General features: G+C 52.1%; 1 protein-coding gene across 1 annotated transcript; it reads left to right on the plus strand.

Moving 5' to 3' along the window:
• Positions 1 to 3,359: 3,359 nt before the first annotated feature.
• LOC104383840 (keratin, type II cytoskeletal 75) lies at positions 3,360 to 8,509 on the plus strand. Its single transcript, XM_086630747.1, has 8 exons — positions 3,360 to 3,548; positions 3,647 to 3,802; positions 5,162 to 5,379; positions 6,128 to 6,188; positions 6,802 to 6,897; positions 7,259 to 7,423; positions 7,945 to 8,165; positions 8,359 to 8,509. Exons 1-8 carry the CDS (start codon positions 3,360 to 3,362, stop codon positions 8,507 to 8,509), a joined length of 1,257 nt encoding a protein of 418 aa, XP_086486873.1.
• Positions 8,510 to 20,889: the final 12,380 nt, after the last annotated feature.

The following is a 20,889-nucleotide window of genomic DNA, read 5'->3' on the forward strand; positions in this document are numbered from 1 at the left end:
AGTTTTGCAGGGACCGGACACAGTTCTGATAGCATCTTTCAGCTTGACTGAAATACGGGAGCGAAAGAGGACAATTTACGTGGGTTTCTCTTGACATGCACCAGTGTCTAGAAAATCTTGAGCCAAATCAAAAGAGAACAGGAAAGATTTTGTGTAGAATCCTAATGCTTAGGCAAACCTTACCCTTATGTCTTGAAACGGATCTGTTTCCAGGTTTCCTCCCACTCACTTTTAAAATCACGGTCATTATACATTTTTTCTGTTCACCGTAATTATTCTTCCCAGTGGGACACAGAATTCTCAATCCAAGTCAGATTTTTATGTAGTTATATTAAAAAGGGGAAATTCAGTCGGAAATTTCGTTGGAATTCTCAGTAAAATGTAGGTAATTAGTGAAGTTTAATTACAAAAAAGAAGCACAAATGCAAGGTCTGGGTTGCCAGTTGGCCATTCCTGGTGTAAGGTTTTAAGAGACTAAGTTTGATTGGGAAAAGTAGTGCTTCTGATCTGACTGTCCAGAAAACATTGTGTCTGCCCCTGGGAAAAGCCCTTCACCTTGTTGCTTAGTGTCCAAAACCTTGTCCACTTTGAGATATATCTGCTCGTCTAATAACAGCTCTTACCTCTCCCTACAAACCCTTCATTTAGGGGATTTACGAGGCACTTTCCAAATGGAACCAGAGCAAGGATTACACAGCCCTGACCACATAACCTCTATGTAACTGAAGGGTGCACAGTGTGGCTTTATCCAGCACCTTCGGAAGGAAGAACATCCCCTTCAGGTGAATCCAGCTCCTCCTAACGTTGCGTAGGGGACAAAGGGGAGGTGCTTGCCATGTGGAAATTGTTCCACCAGTGCTTTTGGGGACAGTGCACCAGATCTCAGTCGTCTTCCTGAGACATTAGTTAAGGCTGAAGACTCTCGTCGGCATTGTCAGCAGCAACATGTGGCTCCCAAATGCTTTTTAACAAGACCATGGCCATCGAGTCTTGCACCAGAGTGTGCTCAGACTGGAAACGTGGAGTCTTGCACAGAAATGGGGAGAGGAAGGAGGGATGGATCATGCAGATGGATGGTGAGAGAATATGGGTAGAATAGCTTGGAGCCCAGCTCTGTACTTGATATCTCAGCTATCCAGTAGAGTGGTCTTGAAAAGAACATCCCACAAACAGGTCGTTTCAGTTCATGGTGTAAAATGGAAGAGCAGGAGCAGGCATAGCAGAAGGGCCAAGAGTCCTAATAGATGATCTTCATCAGATGGTCATCTGTTCCCTAAGGTGACCTTGTCTTAATCTTTAATAGTTATAAGTTTGGTTTAATTGATTAAAGTTTATCTTAGAACTTTCTCTTTTCTATTTCAAAATCCATATTTAAAGCTAAAATGGATACAAAGCGATTCCATTCTTTCTGTTTTCTAGATGCTATTTCTGCTTTATGAGCCAAAGACAGATTTTTTTTTTTTTTTAATGCCACTGGCAAGAAGACCAGATGTGAACATGTCGTGGTTCAGTCCCGCTGGTGGCTCAGCTGCTCACTGCTCCCCTCGGTGAGGGGGAGAGGAGGGAAATGGAACCAAAGGGCTGAGGGTGAGACAAGAAGGGAGAGGGATCACCCACAGACCATGGCCCGGGCAAAATGGACTCGGCCTGGGGACAAGATCCATTCAATTTGTTAACAGTTACTTGAGATGGCAACAAGAAACAAAGCCAGATCTTCAAAACAACACCTCCCCGCTTCCTGCCTTTCCGCTTCCTGCCTTTCCCCTCTTCCCGGCTCTGCCTCCGTCCCAGTGCCGCAGGGGGACGGGAACGGGGGGCTGGGGTCAGTTCCTCACACGTTGCTCCTGCCGCTCCTTTCCCAAAGGAGGAGGACTCCTGACACTCTTTCCCTGCTCCAGTGGCTCCCCTCCTCACGGGACAGCCCACAGACGGCTCCGCCGTCAGCCCTTCCCGCAGGATGCGATCCTGACCCATCGGATCGCTCCGGCGCGGGCTGTTACCGCAGTCATGGCTTCCGAGGGAGCTGCCGCCCGCTCCGCTGTGGGTTTTCCCAGGAACTCCAGATGCATCAGGCTCAGCACCTCTGCTCCAGCGCGGGCTTCTCCCCGGGCTGCGGTGGGTCTGTGCCCACTGAGTCGGCCATGGCTGCGGGGGCCGCTGCCCCTCACCGCGGGCTGAGGGCGCTCCCCGCTCCGGCACCTCCTGCTGCTCCATCCGCACTGACCCGCTGTCCGTGGGGCCGTTTTTCCCAGATCTCAGCCCTCTCCGGATCACTCGACCCAGGGCACCCCGGCAAGGGGCGCTCCCACGCTCTCCAGCCGTTGTGCCACGACTATCTCCAGCACTGGCCCATCGTGAGCAGCCCTCACCCGGGGGTGGGGAGGGGGCATCCCCCACCCCTCCCCTCCTCACTGCACTACGCAGCACATTTTTCAGCTCCATTGTCCCTGACTTAAATGGGGCATTCACAGAGGAACTGATGGCTCTACCCCAGCCTGAGGGGATGGGGGTCCCACTTGGCCAGAGACGGGTCTGACCATCTGGAAGCCCGGGGAGTTGTCAGGGTGAATCCCCTCTCCCACCACCAGAACCCCTCCACACAAACCCAACACAGAACACCTCCCCTCGCCCTGCAGAAAGCACGGTCAAATAGACTGGGAAGGAGAGAAACGAGAGAACGGGAAGCCAAGAGAGCTGTCGCCTTCGCTTCCCGCAGCAGGTGCTCCCGGTGATGCGGTGAAGCAAGGTGAGCCACCCCTGGGCCGATACGAGGACCATACCGAGGCAACGAAATGCCAAAAGAGGTGGGCAAATCTGAGAGAGAACAAACCATGGATTACCATGTGCATGGACAACTGTGTGAAACGTAATTAATGATGGAGGGCAGGCTAATGAGATAAGGAAATCTCATCTGAGCAAAGCTCATGAGTCAAGCAGGATTTGGGGAATTTCACAATTCCTGCATTGGTGTGTGGTGTTTACTCTGAGCTCTCTTCAGGCAGCCGTTAATTGCTGCCTGATGAACCAAACCCAATAACAACATTAACAGACCTGCCAATTACCACGGAATGGAGGCTAACTCCTCCAGAACGTATAAAGGAGAACTTCTGTCACCCCACCAGAGGAGCTGAGGATCCTTCACTCTCATTTCTCCTGCTGTTTTACAACCTTCCCCACCTGCTCTCCTGTCTTCTCTCAACGCTCTGAAAACGACGCTATGAGACGACATTTCTCCAGATTTGGGGATGGGAATTTCAGTTCTTCTTCTGCTCACTGTGGCATGCTGGGTGGGAGAAGTTCATCTATCGTAAGCCGTTTAGAAGACAATAGAGGAGAAGAAATATACAGTGGTTATGGGTATGGTTATGGCAGCAGGAGTCTCCACAACCTTGGTGGGTTTACGAATCTTTCTACTGGTGGAGGCTATGGAGGAGAAGAAAGAGGATATGGAAGGTGCCTGGGATTTGGTGGTAGAAGACATCTTGATAGGGACTTTGGTAGAAGAGGGTATTATGTGGGAGCTTTCCAAGGTGGTGAAGCAGGGCTTGGTACCATGTGTGGAAGAAGTTCAGGGAGAGAGATGCTTGGAGGAGGCCTTGGTAGAAGTGCCTTTGGTGAACAAGGGGCTGGACAGGGTTTTGGGCAGGTTGGTGTTAGCAGAGGCATTGAGGAGGTTCATGTCAATACCAACCTGCTGAGGCCAATACAAATACAAGTTGACCCTGAGTTCCAGAGAGTGAGGTCAGATGAGAAGGAGCAGATTAAGGTTCTCAACAACAAATTTGCATCATTTATTGATAAGGTGAGTCCCTGTTCTCTTTTTACTTGTTATCTGGAAGGGTGGAATATAAGGGGTGCTGCACTGCCTGTGTGAGTCATGGGGACACCTTCACGTTGCATCTTCTCCCCCTAAAAATCACAGCATTGGCTGAACTCCCTTGTGCTGGTGTGAAGTTCTTAATAGCTTACTATAAATGCCACTGCATGAATCACCTACGTTTAGCCCTGGGAGAAGCATGTCTGAGTTGTCTCTTGTGGAAGGACAATAAACTACTGGGATGTCACTGACACACCAACTCACTTCTCTTTTGAGGAAAAGGGTTTCTGCATGGCTAGTAATATTCTGGTGCATGGGAATTGTTGATGCTAGCAGGAAAAATGGGTGATGGACTTGGACATCGTTGATGTGTTCTGTTTCCATTTCTAAAGCAAAGCAAAATGTTGCATTTTGCTGAATTACAAAACAAATGACTCCTTTGCGTGGCGGTCCTAGCCCCTTTCAGGTGGCCAGTGCCCCCCACCTTTCCTCTTTGCCTCTTTCTTGGTTTATACTACAGTACTTTCACCTCTGTCTGAAGTCTTCTCTTTCATTTCTACGCACAGACACAGGAACAAAACAGCCACAGAACACTTCCACCCACGCAGACCTGACATGTGCCTTTGTTTGGGTGGTGACACACGTCTCTGCACAGGGTGGAAGCTTGTATTATTTGTTACACGTGAAGACTTAAGGGCTTCTTCTATTACCCTACAGAGAAGGTGTTGGTTACATCCCGAAGTTTTAAGCGTGCTTAGTCCTGAAAAATAGAAGTGCTTTTGACTTTCTTTTTTTAAAAAAAATCTTCTGGATGTCAGCTTCCAGATTATAACCTGGTCAGTGTCTCAACCAAAGAGATGCTATCCCTCTGGTTTCCAAAAATACCAACTCTGCATGTTGTACATCTTTCTGACCTTCTTCTCTAAGGGAAGGTATATCTAGGAAGAGAGTGGTTCTGCATGGTCTCCTGAGAGGGAGCTAACTCTTCTCATGTATTTGTGTGTCTCAGGTACTTCAGAAACAGCTGAAGTCTCCCTCCACCCCAATCATCCCCTAAACATTGCTCGTTTAAGAGGTGAAAAGTCAGCAGAGATTTGAGTGTTTGAGAAGCAGCAGTAAAACCACACTCTTCTTATGCAACAGATTGGGAAAAAAAAGTGTCCCCACCTTTAGTCTAAGCTGTCCCGTGTGTTGGTACCAGTGTCACTGCAGTTGGTCCCACCTGATGAAAACTCTAGATGTTACTGTGTTGGAAATATTAATTAGGATTTGTTTTGCTGATGTCGGTGTTTCCCTCAGTGCTTTCCAGTGGCTCTTCTGGAGCTCTTCTGCTTTTCCTTTCAGGTTCAATGTCTTGAGCGGCAGAACCAAGCTCTGATGGCCAAATGGGAACTTCTGCAGCAACAAAGTGCCCGACCAGAAGAGAGCAGAAATATCGCCTCTTTCTTCCAATCTTACATCAGCAACCTGCAGAGGCAGGTAGAAACGCTCCAGAACCAGAAGGAACAGCTGGATCCAGAAGCGTATAATATGCTCCAGCTTGTTGAAGATTATAAAAAGAGGTGAATAATCACGAGTCTGGGAAAAGGCATACTGGAATTTTCCAAGGCAATTATAATCATGCTTTGGGATGGTATAGCTCAGCTTCTCACCTTCAAGAGTTTTGTAGCCATTACAGCACTACTCTGCAGCAGGTTCATAATGGGACTTGACTTTGAAGCTGGAAGACTAAAGCAGATGTGGGAAGGGTAGCTCCCAGAACAGTAAGAGGAAAACCAAAGGTCTGTAGGTCCTATTAGACTAGGACCTACAGAGTCTATTGGACCTAGGTCCAATAGACTCTGTAGGTCTATTCCACTCTTTTCTCTTCCTGTCCGCCTTCATGCTGTTCTTCCCCCAAGCGATGAGTAACCCAGAACTCCTTACTCCTGCTGGTAGGTGTGGAGGTGTGGTCAACCTGGACAGTGAGGAGAGGAGGGACAGAGCTGAGCGGTGGGGTCAAGTTGAGAGAAGTCACTTCTGGCTTAGCTGCACGTGAAAGATAATGTACGTCCACAGCTCTGAAATATGGGAAGTTTAGTTCAGAATTCCTGGGATGTTAGAACTGATCCGTATCCATCACATTTTGTTGGCTGATTTAAGATACATTTCTGCAGAGGGTTTGCAATTACCTCTGTAGTTGCCAGAAGTTGCAGTTAAATGGAAACTTGATACATTCCTTTTTGGATAAGTCCCTTTGGTTTCTGATCTGCTCGACTGAAAAAGCAAAATAGACGATGAGCTGCTTATTTCTTCTCTCTGCTGCAACAGATTCGAGGACGAGATCAACAAGCGCGCGTCTAAAGAGGAGGAGTTCGTGGAGCTTAAAAAGGTGATGTAATCCAAGACACTGAGCTAAGTCAAAGCCTCAGAAATAAAGTGGTAACTGGATGGTCGCTGAGGTTTTTCAAAAGCAGAGTCTTTGCTTAACTTCATCCAACTCTCCTCTAACTGAAGTCATCGAAAACTTGAGCTTTACTGCAAGACTGGAGAGAAATAATTTCCTCTAGGGATTGACTTGGTCCTTTGTAAGGTGGATATCTAAAAGGTGCTGGTCTTTATCCACTCAATCACAACCTAGATGAGACATCATTACGAGGGGTTTCATAACGTCTATAGATGGCTTAGACAGGAGAATAGAAAATTTGGACAACTTTTCATTAGAAGAATTAATGAAATCAGTGTTTCTATATTTTGCATTTTCTCCAGGAACACATTTATTGCCACAGCTATTTTGCTTATTTCCAAACCATTCTTCTCTTCTAAGAGTTAAAAACTTTCCCTTTGTTCCAAAGGCTTTCCAAATGAAAGCTGAGTTTCACGGGCCGGTATTTGACTCCAGCAATTAAGGCTTTAATATAATGTACCAAGTCTTACAAGAATTGCACTTCAGTGGAGACTTTACCATCAAAGAAATACAAATATGCTTATGGCTTTTTTTACAGGAACTGGACAGTGCCTACATGGGAAAAATGGAGTTTGATGTTCGGGTGGAAATACTGAAGCAAGATCTTGAGTTCCTCAGATGCTTACATGAAGCTGTGAGTATGCTTCTCAGAGTAAAAACTTACCTTCAGGTCTTGAAGGACATGTATCTTTTGAAGGTTCCTGGAAATTTCACTTGAATAGGACTTTGTAGAGTGGTGTGGAGAGTGGATCGTCCTTGGCCTTTGATCTTATAAAGTCCTTTTTCATCTGTGGGTGAAAAGGGGGTCTGGTGTATCATGAAGGCTGGAAGAGACACTTGAAAATTAAAACTGGTGGTGAAACAATAGGACCTGGGGGATGCAGGCAGGGAAGTTCTGATGCTTAACTGGCCAGAAGGTCCCATTTCTTTCCTCATAACACGATCTGGACTGCTCACATGGACTTTTAAAATCCAAAATCTTGTTTTACTTGCAGGAGCTGTCCCAGCTGCAGACAGTAGTTGGCAACACCAATGTCATTCTGTCCATGGACAACCATAGAGAACTGAACATGGATGGCATCATTGAAGAAGTCAGGAAAGAATATGAGACAATTGCTCAGAGCAGCAAAGCTGAAGTAGATGCCATGTATCAGGGCAGGGTAGGTAGACATCAACAAGATAGGGAGGCAAGTTTGTCTGCTCAATGGAAAAGAAACCAAAAATGTCTATTCTCTTCTCTGCACATCAGTACCAGGACCTTCAGAACATGTGGACCAATCAACGTGTGCAACTGAGGACCAGTTATCAGGAAATCCAGGAACTCACCAGGCAGATCCAAAGACTACAACAAGAAATTGAAATTGCAAAGAAAAAGGTAAAGCTGATGCTTTCCAACATGGCTAAACTATTCCAGTCACTTTCACACGGGGACTCAGGGTGGTAGAGCGTAGCCTGCCCTTTGCAGGCAAACCTAGAGATGATGTTTTCTCTTCAAAATGACGCAGACGCAGATTTTGGCTGTCTACGCTGGGATTAATTTGGGCTAATTTACCCAGTCTAGTGCACTGTCTGAGCTCTGTCACCCAGGCAGGTCTTTCAATTTCCGGGGACTGCCAGAAGGGTTCGAAAATCCCAGTCCTGTGGGAGGGAAATGGACACATTCTGTCTGTGCCCTCTGCAGAATTCCAGCCTCCAAGAAACCATAAAGGATGCCGAGCAGCGTGGGAGCTCTGCCTTCAAAGATGGCCAGCAAAAGCTGCAGGAGTTGGAAAATGCCCTGCAGCAGGCCAAAGATGATCTCACTCGCCTTCTTCATGACTATCAGGAGCTCCTGAATGTGAAATTGGCCCTGGATATCGAAATTGCCATGTATAGATCACTCCTTGAGGAGGAGGAGGCCAGGTGGGTACAAACAGTTCATCCTGGATAGAAGCACCTGTACAGTGCAGTGTCCCATTCTCCGATCTGTCACTCAGATCTCCGGGAAGAATGGCCACCTGGACGGAGTGAGCTCTTCTCTTGGCTTACTGGTAGAGCCTACCCTGACTTTTACTGTTACTGGATGCATGATCTCAGTGTCACTTTTCCTTCACAGGATACAGGAAGGCTCCCCAGCCACAATCTGTGAGTATCTCAAGGCTTTGCTTTGCTTTAAGAGCGCTGTCACCATCTTGTTGTCTGTGGTGCTTAACGCCAACCATCAGAACAACCCCCTTAGCTCCTACCTTAGTTTCCCAGGGAAGTGAAGCAGATGGTGACCTCCTGTCTGTGTGTGAATACACGTGTACGTGCACTAATATGTAAACATTGAGCTACTGGCTTTGGAAATTATTATCTAATTTCAACCAAAGTTGTAGAAAGTGGGAATCACCTCACTTAGTCTATAGGTCTATGTGATGCACGTCACAACTGAAGGAAAAAAAAAAAATCTAATTCTAAAATTTGTGTAAATAGGAGGACAGCTAAAGGAGAGAGAAATCCATACTTTTGGCTGCCTTAAAGGGCTGCACCGAGTGTTCACACATGGAGTAAGACTTGGAGTAAGACTTCACACATGGAGGAAGCCATGCTAAAGATGAACTAATAAAGCCACAAACGGATTAGAAAACATTCCGTAATACCTAATAATGAAATTCCTTGTTGCCCTTTTTCAAAGACATAACTGTGACCACTAGAGTAGGTTCAATGGTGGCCATACATAAGTCCATAGATCAGCCATGCTTATTATTATTTCAGTTAATAAGGTGGACATCATTTCAATTTCTTGCAGGTGTCATTGACCACAACGCGAGTGCAACTGGAGCCTTTGGAGTAGGATCTGGAGTCTTCAAAAGTGGGAAAGGAGGGCTAAGCTGTGGCAATGCCAGCCAGAAGAGAAGTAAAGGGTTAATTTCTGGAAGAGGAAAAGGTGGAAGCTCTGAGGGATGGGAATGTGGCCTTGGCAGTGGTGGGTCAATTAGTAAAGGAGGAGGAAGTTCAGGGTATGGAGGAGGAAGAGGAAGCTCAGGCAGTGGAGGCTCCATCTCTGGAAGTGGCCACAGCACTGGAGGATGGGGATCCATCTCTGGCTCTGGTGGCAGCAGCTCCGGTGGGAAAGGGTCCATCTCTGGAGGAGGAGGAGAAGGAAGCTCAGGTCATGGAGTGTCAAACTCTGGCAAAGGCAGCTCCATTTGTGGAGGAGGAGGAGGAAGAGGAGGTGGAAAAGGAAACTCAGGCAGTGGAGGCTCAATTTCTGGAGGTGGCCATATCTCTGGAGGTTGGGGATCCAGTTCTGGCAGTGGCAGCAGCTCTGACACAAAAGGGTCCATCTCTGGAGGAGCGGGAGGAGGAGGAAGCTCAGGCAGTGGAGGCTCCAGCTCTGGAGGTGGCCACAGCTCCGGAGGATGGGGATCCAGCTCTGGCAGTGGTGGCTCCATTTGTGGAGGAGGAGGAGGAGGTGGCTCAGGGTATGGAGGAGGAGGAGGAAGCTCAGGCAGTGGAGGCTCCACCTCTGGTGGTGGCCACAGTTCTGGAGGTTGGGGATCCAGCTCGGGCAGTGGTAGATGTAGTCCCCACAGTAGTGGGATTAGCTCTGGAGGTGGCAGCAGCTCTGCCAGGAGAGGGTCCATCTCTGGAGGTGGTGGAGGAGGAAGCTCAGGTCAGGGAGGACCGAGCTCTGGCAGTGGTGGCTCCATTTGTGGAGGAGGAGGAGGAGGTGGCTCAGGGTATGGAGGAGGAGGAGGAAGCTCAGGCAGTGGAGGCTCCACCTCTGGTGGTGGCCACAGTTCCGGAGGTTGGGGATCCAGCTCGGGCAGTGGTAGATGTAGTCCCCACAGTGGTGGGATTAGCTCCGGTTGTGGCAGCAGCTCTGCCAGGAGAGGGTCCATCTCTGGAGGTGGAGGAGGAAGCTCAGGTCATGGGGGGTCGAGCTCTGGCAGTGGCGGCTCCATTTGTGGAGGAGGAGGAGGAGGTGGCTCAGGGTATGGAGGAGGAGGAGGAAGATCAGGCAGTGGAGGCTCCAGCTCTGGAGGTGGCCACATCTCTGGAGGATGGGGATCCAGCTCTGGCAGTGGCAGATGCAGTCCCCACAGTGGTGGGATTAGCTCTGGAGGTGGCGGCAGCTCTGGCAGGAGAGGGTCCATCTCTGGAGGTGGTGGAGGAGGAAGCTCAGGTCATGGGGGGTCGAGCTCTGGCAGTGGAGGCACCATTTGTGGAGGAGGTGGAGGAGGTGGCCACGGCTCAGGGTATGGAGGAGGAAGCTCAAGCAGTGGAGGCTCCAGCTCTGGAGGTGGCCACAGCTCTGGTGGATGGGGATCCAGCTCTGGCACTGGCAGATGCAGTCCCCACAGTGGTGGGATTAGCTCTGGAGGTGGCGGCAGCTCTGGTAGGAGAGGGTCCATCTCTGGAGGAGGAGGAGGAGGAATCTCAGGCAGTGGAGGCTCCATCTCTGGAGGTGGCCACAGCTCCGGAGGATGGGGATCCAGCTCTGGCAGTGGCAGCTCCATTTGTGGAGGAGGAGGAGGAGGAGGTGGCTCAGGGTATGGAGGAGGAGGAGGAAGCTCAGGCAGTGGAGGCTCCAGCTCTGGAGGTGGCCACAGCTCTGGAGGATGGGGATCCAGCTCGGGCAGTGGTAGATGCAGTCCCCACAGTGGTGGGATTAGTTCTGGAGGTGGCGGCAGCTCTGGTAGGAGAGGGTCCATCTCTGGAGGAGGAGGAGGAGGAAGCTCAGGCAGTGGAGGCTCCATTTCTGGAGGTGGCCACAGCTCTGGCGGATGGGGATCCAGCTCTGGTAGTGGCAGCTCCATTTGTGGAGGAGGAGGAGGAGGAGGTGGCTCAGGGTATGGAGGAGGAGGAGGAAGCTCAGGCAGTGGAGGCTCCAGCTCTGGAGGTGGCAACAGCTCTGGAGGATGGGGATCCAGCTCTGGCAGTGGCAGATGCAGTCCCCACAGTGGTGGGATTAGCTCTGGAGGTGGTGGCAGCTCTGGCAGGAGAGGGTCCATCTCTGGAGGTGGTGGAGGAGGAAGCTCAGGTCATGGGGGGTCGAGCTCTGGCAGCGGTGGCTCCATTTGTGGAGGAGGAGGAGGAGGTGGCTCAGGGTATGGAGGAGGAGGAGGAAGCTCAGGCAGTGGAGGCTCCATCTCTGGAGGTGGCCACAGCTCTGGCGGATGGGGATCCAGCTCTGGCAGTGCTGGCTCCATTTGTGGAGGAGGAGGAGCAAGTGGTGGCTCAGGGTATGGAGGAGGAGGAGGAAGCTCAGGCAGTGGAGGCTCCAGCTCTGGAGGTGGCCACAGCTCTGGAGGATGGGGATCCAGCTCTGGCAGTGGCAGATGCAGTCCCCACAGTGGTGGGATTAGCTCTGGAGGTGGTGGCAGCTCTGGCAGGAGAGGGTCCATCTCTGGAGGTGGTGGAGGAGGAAGCTCAGGTCATGGGGGGTCGAGCTCTGGCAGCGGTGGCTCCATTTGTGGAGGAGGAGGAGGAGGTGGCTCAGGGTATGGAGGAGGAGGAGGAAGCTCAGGCAGTGGAGGCTCCATCTCTGGAGGTGGCCACAGCTCTGGCGGATGGGGATCCAGCTCTGGCAGTGCTGGCTCCATTTGTGGAGGAGGAGGAGCAAGTGGTGGCTCAGGGTATGGAGGAGGAGGAGGAAGCTCAGGCAGTGGAGGCTCCAGCTCTGGAGGTGGCCACAGCTCTGGAGGATGGGGATCCAGCTCTGGCAGTGGCAGATGCAGTCCCCACAGTGGTGGGATTAGTTCTGGAGGTGGCGGCAGCTCTGGTAGGAGAGGGTCCATCTCTGGAGGAGGAGGAGGAGGAAGCTCAGGCAGTGGAGGCTCCAGCTCTGGAGGAGGCCACAGCTCTGGAGGATGGGGATCCAGCTCGGGCAGTGGTAGATGTAGTCCCCACACTGGTGGGATTAGCTCCAGTGGTGGTAGCAGCTCTGCCAGGAGAGGGTCCATCTCTGGAGGTGGAGGAGGAGGAAGCTCAGGTCATGGAGGGTCGAGCTCTGGCAGTGGCAGCTCCATTTGTGGAGGAGGAGGAGGAGGTGGCTCAGGGTATGGAGGAGGAGGAGGAAGCTCAGGCAGTGGAGGCTCCAGCTCTGGAGGTGGCCACAGCTCTGGCGGATGGGGATCCAGCTCTGGCAGTGGTGGCTCCATTTGTGGAGGAGGAGGAGCAAGTGGTGGCTCAGGGTATGGAGGAGGAGGAGGAAGCTCAGGCAGTGGAGGCTCCAGCTCTGGAGGTGGCCACAGCTCTGGAGGATGGGGATCCAGCTCTGGCAGTGGCAGATGCAGTCCCCACAGTGGTGGGATTAGCTCTGGAGGTGGTGGCAGCTCTGGCAGGAGAGGGTCCATCTCTGGAGGTGGTGGAGGAGGAAGCTCAGGTCATGGGGGGTCGAGCTCTGGCAGCGGTGGCTCCATTTGTGGAGGAGGAGGAGGAGGTGGCTCAGGGTATGGAGGAGGAGGAGGAAGCTCAGGCAGTGGAGGCTCCATCTCTGGAGGTGGCCACAGCTCTGGCGGATGGGGATCCAGCTCTGGCAGTGCTGGCTCCATTTGTGGAGGAGGAGGAGCAAGTGGTGGCTCAGGGTATGGAGGAGGAGGAGGAAGCTCAGGCAGTGGAGGCTCCAGCTCTGGAGGTGGCCACAGCTCTGGAGGATGGGGATCCAGCTCTGGCAGTGGCAGATGCAGTCCCCACAGTGGTGGGATTAGCTCTGGAGGTGGTGGCAGCTCTGGCAGGAGAGGGTCCATCTCTGGAGGTGGTGGAGGAGGAAGCTCAGGTCATGGGGGGTCGAGCTCTGGCAGCGGTGGCTCCATTTGTGGAGGAGGAGGAGGAGGTGGCTCAGGGTATGGAGGAGGAGGAGGAAGCTCAGGCAGTGGAGGCTCCATCTCTGGAGGTGGCCACAGCTCTGGCGGATGGGGATCCAGCTCTGGCAGTGCTGGCTCCATTTGTGGAGGAGGAGGAGCAAGTGGTGGCTCAGGGTATGGAGGAGGAGGAGGAAGCTCAGGCAGTGGAGGCTCCAGCTCTGGAGGTGGCCACAGCTCTGGAGGATGGGGATCCAGCTCTGGCAGTGGCAGATGCAGTCCCCACAGTGGTGGGATTAGTTCTGGAGGTGGCGGCAGCTCTGGTAGGAGAGGGTCCATCTCTGGAGGAGGAGGAGGAGGAAGCTCAGGCAGTGGAGGCTCCAGCTCTGGAGGAGGCCACAGCTCTGGAGGATGGGGATCCAGCTCGGGCAGTGGTAGATGTAGTCCCCACACTGGTGGGATTAGCTCCAGTGGTGGTAGCAGCTCTGCCAGGAGAGGGTCCATCTCTGGAGGTGGAGGAGGAGGAAGCTCAGGTCATGGAGGGTCGAGCTCTGGCAGTGGCGGCTCCATTTGTGGAGGAGGAGGAGGAGGTGGCTCAGGGTATGGAGGAGGAGGAGGAAGCTCAGGCAGTGGAGGCTCCAGCTCTGGAGGTGGCCAAAGCTCTGGCGGATGGGGATCCAGCTCTGGCAGTGGTGGCTCCATTTGTGGAGGAGGAGGAGCAAGTGGTGGCTCAGGGTATGGAGGAGGAGGAGGAAGCTCAGGCAGTGGAGGCTCCAGCTCTGGAGGTGGCCACAGCTCTGGAGGATGGGGATCCAGCTCGGGCAGTGGCAGATGCAGTCCCCACAGTGGTGGGATTAGCTCCGGTGGTGGTAGCAGCTCTGCCAGGAGAGGGTCCATCTCTGGAGGTGGAGGAGGAGGAAGCTCAGGTCATGGAGGGTCGAGCTCTGGCAGTGGCGGCTCCATTTGTGGAGGAGGAAGAGGAGGTGGCTCAGGGTATGGAGGAGGAGGAGGAAGCTCAGGCAGTGGAGGCTCCAGCTCTGGAGGAGGCCACAGCTCTGGAGGATGGGGATCAAGCTCGGGCAGTGGCAGATGCAGTCCCCACAGTGGTGGGATTAGCTCTGGAGGTGGCGGCAGCTCTGGCAGGAGAGGGTCCATCTCTGGAGGTGGTGGAGGAGGAAGCTCAGGTCATGGGGGGTCGAGCTCTGGCAGCGGTGGCTCCATTTGTGGAGGAGGAGGAGGAGGAGGTGGCTCAGGGTATGGAGGAGGAGGAGGAGGAAGCTCAGGCAGTGGAGGCTCCAGCTCTGGAGGTGGCCACAGCTCTGGAGGTTGGGGATCCAGCTCGAGCAGTGGTAGATGCAGTCCCCACAGTGGTGGGATTAGCTCTGGAGGTGGCGGCAGCTCTGGTAGGAGAGGGTCCATCTCTGGAGGAGGAGGAGGAGGAAGCTCAGGCAGTGGAGGTTCCATTTCTGGAGGTGGCCACAGCTCTGGCGGATGGGGATCCAGCTCTGGCAGCGGTGGCTCCATTTGTGGAGGAGGAGGAGGAGGAGGTGGCTCAGGGTATGGAGGAGGAGGAGGAGGAAGCTCAGGCAGTGGAGGCTCCAGCTCTGGAGGTGGCCACAGCTCTGGAGGTTGGGGATCCAGCTCGAGCAGTGGTAGATGCAGTCCCCACAGTGGTGGGATTAGCTCTGGAGGTGGCGGCAGCTCTGGTAGGAGAGGGTCCATCTCTGGAGGAGGAGGAGGAGGAAGCTCAGGCAGTGGAGGTTCCATTTCTGGAGGTGGCCACAGCTCTGGCGGATGGGGATCCAGCTCTGGCAGTGGTGGCTCCATTTGTGGAGGAGGAGGAGGAGGTGGCCACGGCTCAGGGTATGGAGGAGGAAGCTCAGGCAGTGGAGGCTCTATCTCTGGAGGTGGCCACAGCTCTGGCGGATGGGGATCCAGCTCTGGCAGTGGCAGATGCAGTCCCCACAGTGGTGGGATTAGCTCCGGTGGTAGCGGCAGCTCTGCCAGGAGAGGGTCCATCTCTGGAGGTGGAGGAGGAGGAAGCTCAGGCAGTGGGGGCTCGAGCTCTGGAGGTAGTCACAGCTCCGGAGGATGGGGATCCAGCTCTGGCAGTGCTGGCTCCATTTGTGGAGGAGGAGGAGCAAGTGGTGGCTCAGGGTATGGAGGAGGAGGAGGAAGCTCAGGCAGTGGAGGCTCCAGCTCTGGAGGTGGCCACAGCTCTGGAGTATGGGGATCCAGCTCTGGCAGTGGCAGATGCAGTCCCCACAGTGGTGGGATTAGTTCTGGAGGTGGCGGCAGCTCTGGTAGGAGAGGGTCCATCTCTGGAGGTGGAGGAGGAGGAAGCTCAGGCAGTGGAGGCTCCAGCTCTGGAGGAGGCCACAGCTCCGGAGGATGGGGATCCAGCTCTGGCAGTGGTGGCTCCATTTGTGGAGGAGGAGGAGCAGGTGGCTCAGGGTATGGAGGAGGAGGAGGAAGCTCTGACAGTGGTGGCTCCATTTGTGGAGGAGGAGGAGGAGGTGGCCACAGCTCAGGGTATGGAGGAGGAAGCTCAGGCAGTGGAGGCTCCAGCTCTGGAGGTGGCCACAGCTCTGGAGGATGGGGATCCAGCTCTGGCAGTGGCAGATGCAGTCCCCACAGTGGTGGGATTAGCTCTGGAGGTGGCAGCAGCTCTGGTAGGAGAGGGTCCATCTCTGGAGGTGGAGGAGGAGGAAGCTCAGGCAGTGGAGGCTCCAGCTCTGGAGGTGGCCACAGTTCCGGAGGTTGGGGATCCAGCTCGGGCAGTGGTAGATGTAGTCCCCACAGTGGTGGGATTAGCTCCGGTGGTGGCGGCAGCTCTGGCAGGCGAGGGTCCATCTCTGGAGGTGGTGGAGGAGGAAGCTCAGGTCATGGGGGGTCGAGCTCTGGCAGTGGTGGCTCCATTTGTGGAGGAGGAGGAGCAGGTGGCTCAGGGTATGGAGGAGGAGGAGGAAGCTCAGGCAGTGGAGGCTCCAGCTCTGGAGGTGGCCACAGCTCTGGAGGATGGGGATCCAGCTCTGACAGTGGCAGATGCAGTCCCCACAGTGGTGGGATTAGCTCTGGAGGTGGCGGCAGCTCTGGTAGGAGAGGGTCCATCTCTGGAGGAGGAGGAGGAGGAATCTCAGGCAGTGGAGGCTCCATCTCTGGAGGTGGCCACAGCTCTGGCGGATGGGGATCCAGCTCTGGCAGTGGTGGCTCCATTTGTGGAGGAGGAGGAGGAGGTAGCTCAGGGTATGGAGGAGGAGGAGGAAGCTCTGGCAGTGGTGGCTCCATTTGTGGAGGAGGAGGAGGAGGTGGCCACAGCTCAGGGTATGGAGGAGGAAGCTCAGGCAGTGGAGGCTCCACCTCTGGAGGTGGCCACAGCTCTGGAGGATGGGGATCCAGCTCTGGCAGTGGCAGATGTAGTCCCCACAGTGGTGGGATTAGCTCTGGAGGTGGGGGATCGAGTAGCTTATGTCATGGAGGTGGGCAAATTAGCTCTGGTGGTATTTGCAATACTGGTAGTGAAATCTACAGCTCTAGTGGTGGGGGATCTAGCTATGGGGGCAGTGGTCATGGTGAAGGGTATGGCTCTGGACGTGGGGATTGCTCTGGAGGGGAAGCGTTTTCTGGAGGGAGGAACTTTGGAGTTGAGACATTCAACCCCAGGAACTGGTCTGGAGAATGCAGCTCTGAAGGAGGGTGGTCTTCTCAAAGGCGGGGTTACAGATCTGTGCATGGAAGTGGCTCATGCTCTTCTGGAGATGCTTTCCACAAGTAATACTAGCATGGAGATATCTGCCATTGGAACGTGGAGAAGTCATTCCTGTCACTATTGGAGGCAAGGGAGGTTCTTCTGTTTACCACTTAGGCACCGCTTGTCCGAATGGGTCAGACATAATTCTGAGCTCTTGCACAGCCGTCTCCTGAATTCTCCAACCTCACACCTCTGTTTTGCAGCAGTGTTGTGATGGTTGTTATTGTTTCCTTGGTCTTCTCTGAGCTCATCAACTCTGACTGTTTTGGAACTTCTGCTTTGGCAACTAAAAGCTTGAAACTCTGTCTGTTGTGTGTGTATTGTTCGAGGGAAGGGCACAGCACTGACGTGTATTATGAGATTTTTGAAAGAACTCTTTAAATATATAAACCAGTTTATGGAGATCTGATCCAGCCTCAAGAAAAAAATGAGTGAAAAAGTGGAAGAAGGTGTTTAAAAAAGAATGTTTATTGGGGAGGCCGTACGCTGAACATCAGCTGTGAAAATGAGAATACAAGTTCTTTGGCCTAATCTAGCCAGTCAACCAGGACCGTGGCTACATCTCAGTCCCTTCATTCCCTCCAGGAGTCATTAAATAACCAGGGGCAGATCGAATTGTCCACGTAGATTTTGTTAGCATTGCAGTTGCAGACAAAGAAAGGAGCAGGAAGGCTAGGAGCAGCAATGTCTCCTTATCTTGCGTTTAGTCCAGTTCTTTGGCTGGGGTCTCAAATCACGGTTGGACAGCATGCAGCCAAGTAAGCCTTCCTCGGCCAGCATCTTATTCCATAGCTGCTTCTATGCAGATGAAGCGAGACGTGCTCTAAATTTCTCACAGAAACTCCTCTAAGTCCAATGAAAAGTTCTAATGAAGAACAGAGCAGCTGAGATTACTGGGAAAGTTTGTTTGAGAAGCTCAAAGCAACTGTGTCATCCTAATTTAGCAACACTCCGCTTAGATAACTGGAGTGTCGCAATCCCATCAGGAATATTTCGCGTCTTTTCCCCAGTCGGAGGGAAGGTAGGAGTCTTTTCACTGTTTTTTCAAATCAATCCAACTGTGAAGAGTCCTCGGTGTGGCAGCCAGAGGGGAGCTCCTCCCTGGGCATGAGATACCCAGCTTGGTGGGAAATCCACTGTGGAGACCCATTGGCAAATGGCAGTAGAGCCACGAAAACAGTTAGAGAAGGTGGATGGGGAGCCATGAAGGGATAAATCACACGGTCTGGAAGCAGCTATGGGTGCCCTGCATGTGGGGAGGTCTAGACACCGTATTTCAGTCAAAACTAGGTTATCACTTTCCTCATCAAATGCAGAAAGCCCCACGCAGGCTGTGAAGCAGTCAGCTGTTCCAGGGCTGTGGTAGTGAAATTTGAATGTCGTGTTAGCAAACCCTGCTGAGATAAGCCAGTGTTTTCATCTGCACTGGCTCAGGTCCCACAGGTTCAGAGTGTGGGTGATGTGAGTCTACCTCAGCTTGCAAAACGCCGTGTAGAGCTGCCCTCCAACAGCTGAGACTGTTCGCAGCTAATGGCTGCTTCTGCATCACTCGCTGCAACAGTTCAGTTCTTCAGGACCCAAGTGATAAATAAGCTGCATCATCACAACATCATTTTTTATCTGAGATTAGGTAAGACTTTTCAGTCAAGACAAAGCCTCCTTTCACAATAAAAAGGTAATTCTGCACACTACCAAGTACGATCGGGCTTCAGTTTCACTGTTAATTCATTATGCAGACAGGGTGCCTACAGCTTCTCATCTCTAATCAGAAGAAATAAAGAATTAATACTAACGCTGTGGTCAGGTCTGTGGGTTTTTTACTGATCGGTTTTCCAGTGTGAGAGGTTGAAAAGGAAGAAGGGAGAGTCAACTGAGAGAAGCAGGCACTTCTGGAGGTGATTCAAAAGACCTGATTGGTGCATCTGCCTTAGTATGGGATGAATCACCCGCTGGAGATCAGAGGAACCATCTGTTTCGGTTGACTGAAACAGGAGCCTGGGAGAGCAGCTTCGAAAAGAGATTGCTAACCCCAAAGTCCTACGAGGGGCTTGATCAGCGTTTCCACTAAGTTGTTTTAAGTACTGTTTACATACTGGTAGTACATAGCCTTGAGTGCTCGGCTAATTTAGTGAAGGAGTTGTTTGGAAGGGTATATCAAAACCTGTTCTGCTTGTCAGCTGAGCTATAATGATATCTCCAGTTTCTGGAGATGAGTGTTTTGGCACCTCCTTCCATATAAAATGATCCCTGTTTAAGTAGGAGTGAAGAGTCTGGTCCAGGATTTCAGTTGTTTAAAACAATAATATTTTGAAATGCATAATTATTGTTGCTCCTTTCCTTCAGCAGTCCCTGCTAGTATCTCTAAGGAGCTTCTGTATTTGGCACTGTTAAGACCAAGGCCCCCAAGTTTCAGGTCTTTGGACCAGACAGATTTGAGCTGGGATGATCAAGTAGATGATTTTCTTTCCAACACCACGGCATGTGGAAAGTGGCTAAAAGAGGTGCAATGTCAGGGTGTAGGAGGACAGGTCCACGGCTGATTTCTTGTTGACCCAATGCTAAGTTGCATATGTCCATTAGATATTGCCCATGCATTTTTGATGGCAAATGCCACAAGATAGACTGCCTAAAGCTGTGCCCAGAGACATTTTGATGTTTGAGGTTCAGGGGCCGAGCTGAAGTCATGAGAAGAAGATGATAAGATGGAGCCTTCAGACTAACGTCAGTCAATGTCTTGGGGCATGTATTACCAATCATCACAGCACTGTAAACATGCTCAGGATGTAACACTGAAAGAAGGTGTCTACTGACACCCTGTGACCAGGCACAGCTTGAGCCTCCAAGAGTATTGAGATGATGAGCAGGATTTCAGGCACGAGGGGAGGACAGCACGGTGGTGAAGATGACAGTAGGTCCATTGTCATTAAAGCTGTTGGTAACTCTCTATCTCAGTGTTGTTTTTCCATCAGCGGTGCATTACTGTACGCACAAAACATCCCACGCTTGTAGTCAACCTCAGAGTACAAACCATGGGAAATCTCACTGTCTCGCAAGGACTGAGGACCTTGTTGGTCCCATGCTGTCCCGGCTTCTAAATATTGCCCTCCACAGCTGTGATCTACCTCCTGAGAGGTTTCTGAGTGTTGAACTAGGTGTGAATAGGCTTCTGTCACCACCAAGAACCCAACCAAGAACCCATGTGGCCAGGGGTGCTCAAGACACATTAGATGTCACCACCTAGTGGGAGAAACAAGTTGTACCGCAGTGGTGCAGAGCTGATCTTTGTGCTGGCTCTCCCACTCTCCCACTCTCTCTCCGACTGACGGAGTTTTGGGCTTGAGCCCTCTTTGCTGTGCAGATGTGGCCAGAACAAGAAGTTCCCTCCTGGTTTACTTTGGCAAAAAGCTGTGAAATTAGTCAGAGCTATACTGTAGCACTGTGAAAATTGTGGGCCTCCTATTATTGCTGCTGGGCTTCTTTCCAAAATTCTTGGTGATTAGAAGTCAATTAATGAGCTGTGATTACCCTGGGAGCTACTGCCCTGGTGCCCACATACACATACAACCACCCACTCCTGACGCGGAGCTGCAGCAAATGTAATTGCTCTAATGTGAATACACCGAGTTCCATCAACTGGATGGAAGTAAGTGAGATCCGGGGTATTTTAAAGCTGGAGACTCTCTGCTGTCAAATGTCACACAAACCCTTTGTCTCCTGCAGCAAGTTGGGTGGGATGAGATGAAGGGATGAGAGGAAGGCAGAGCTGACCTTGTGATCCTCTAAAGCACAGCTGGAGCCGGGCAGCTGAGAGCAGTCCAGCGGTTGCATCAGGTGGCACCATCTGCCTTTTGGGGACTCAGGGTCATCGTGGGACATCAGGACTCAGAGTCAGAGGTGAGGCTGATTGGGATGGATGAACCTTTCACTATATCTTGGGCTGTGAAAACCCAAGTTCAGCAGTTTTTCTTATCGCTGTGGGAGGCAAACTTTTGAAACCATCTATGACCCTGTAGGATCTAACCAGAGTGAGGAAACGAAAGCTCTGAGCTAATTCCTACTCGCTTGAAAGGAGCCAAACTCTCCTTGTTGCTGGAACTCTGGCCCT

This window comes from Tauraco erythrolophus, unplaced genomic scaffold (genome assembly GCF_009769465.1).
Source record: "Tauraco erythrolophus isolate bTauEry1 unplaced genomic scaffold, bTauEry1.pri scaffold_48_arrow_ctg1, whole genome shotgun sequence".
Lineage (NCBI taxonomy): Eukaryota > Metazoa > Chordata > Aves > Musophagiformes > Musophagidae > Tauraco > Tauraco erythrolophus.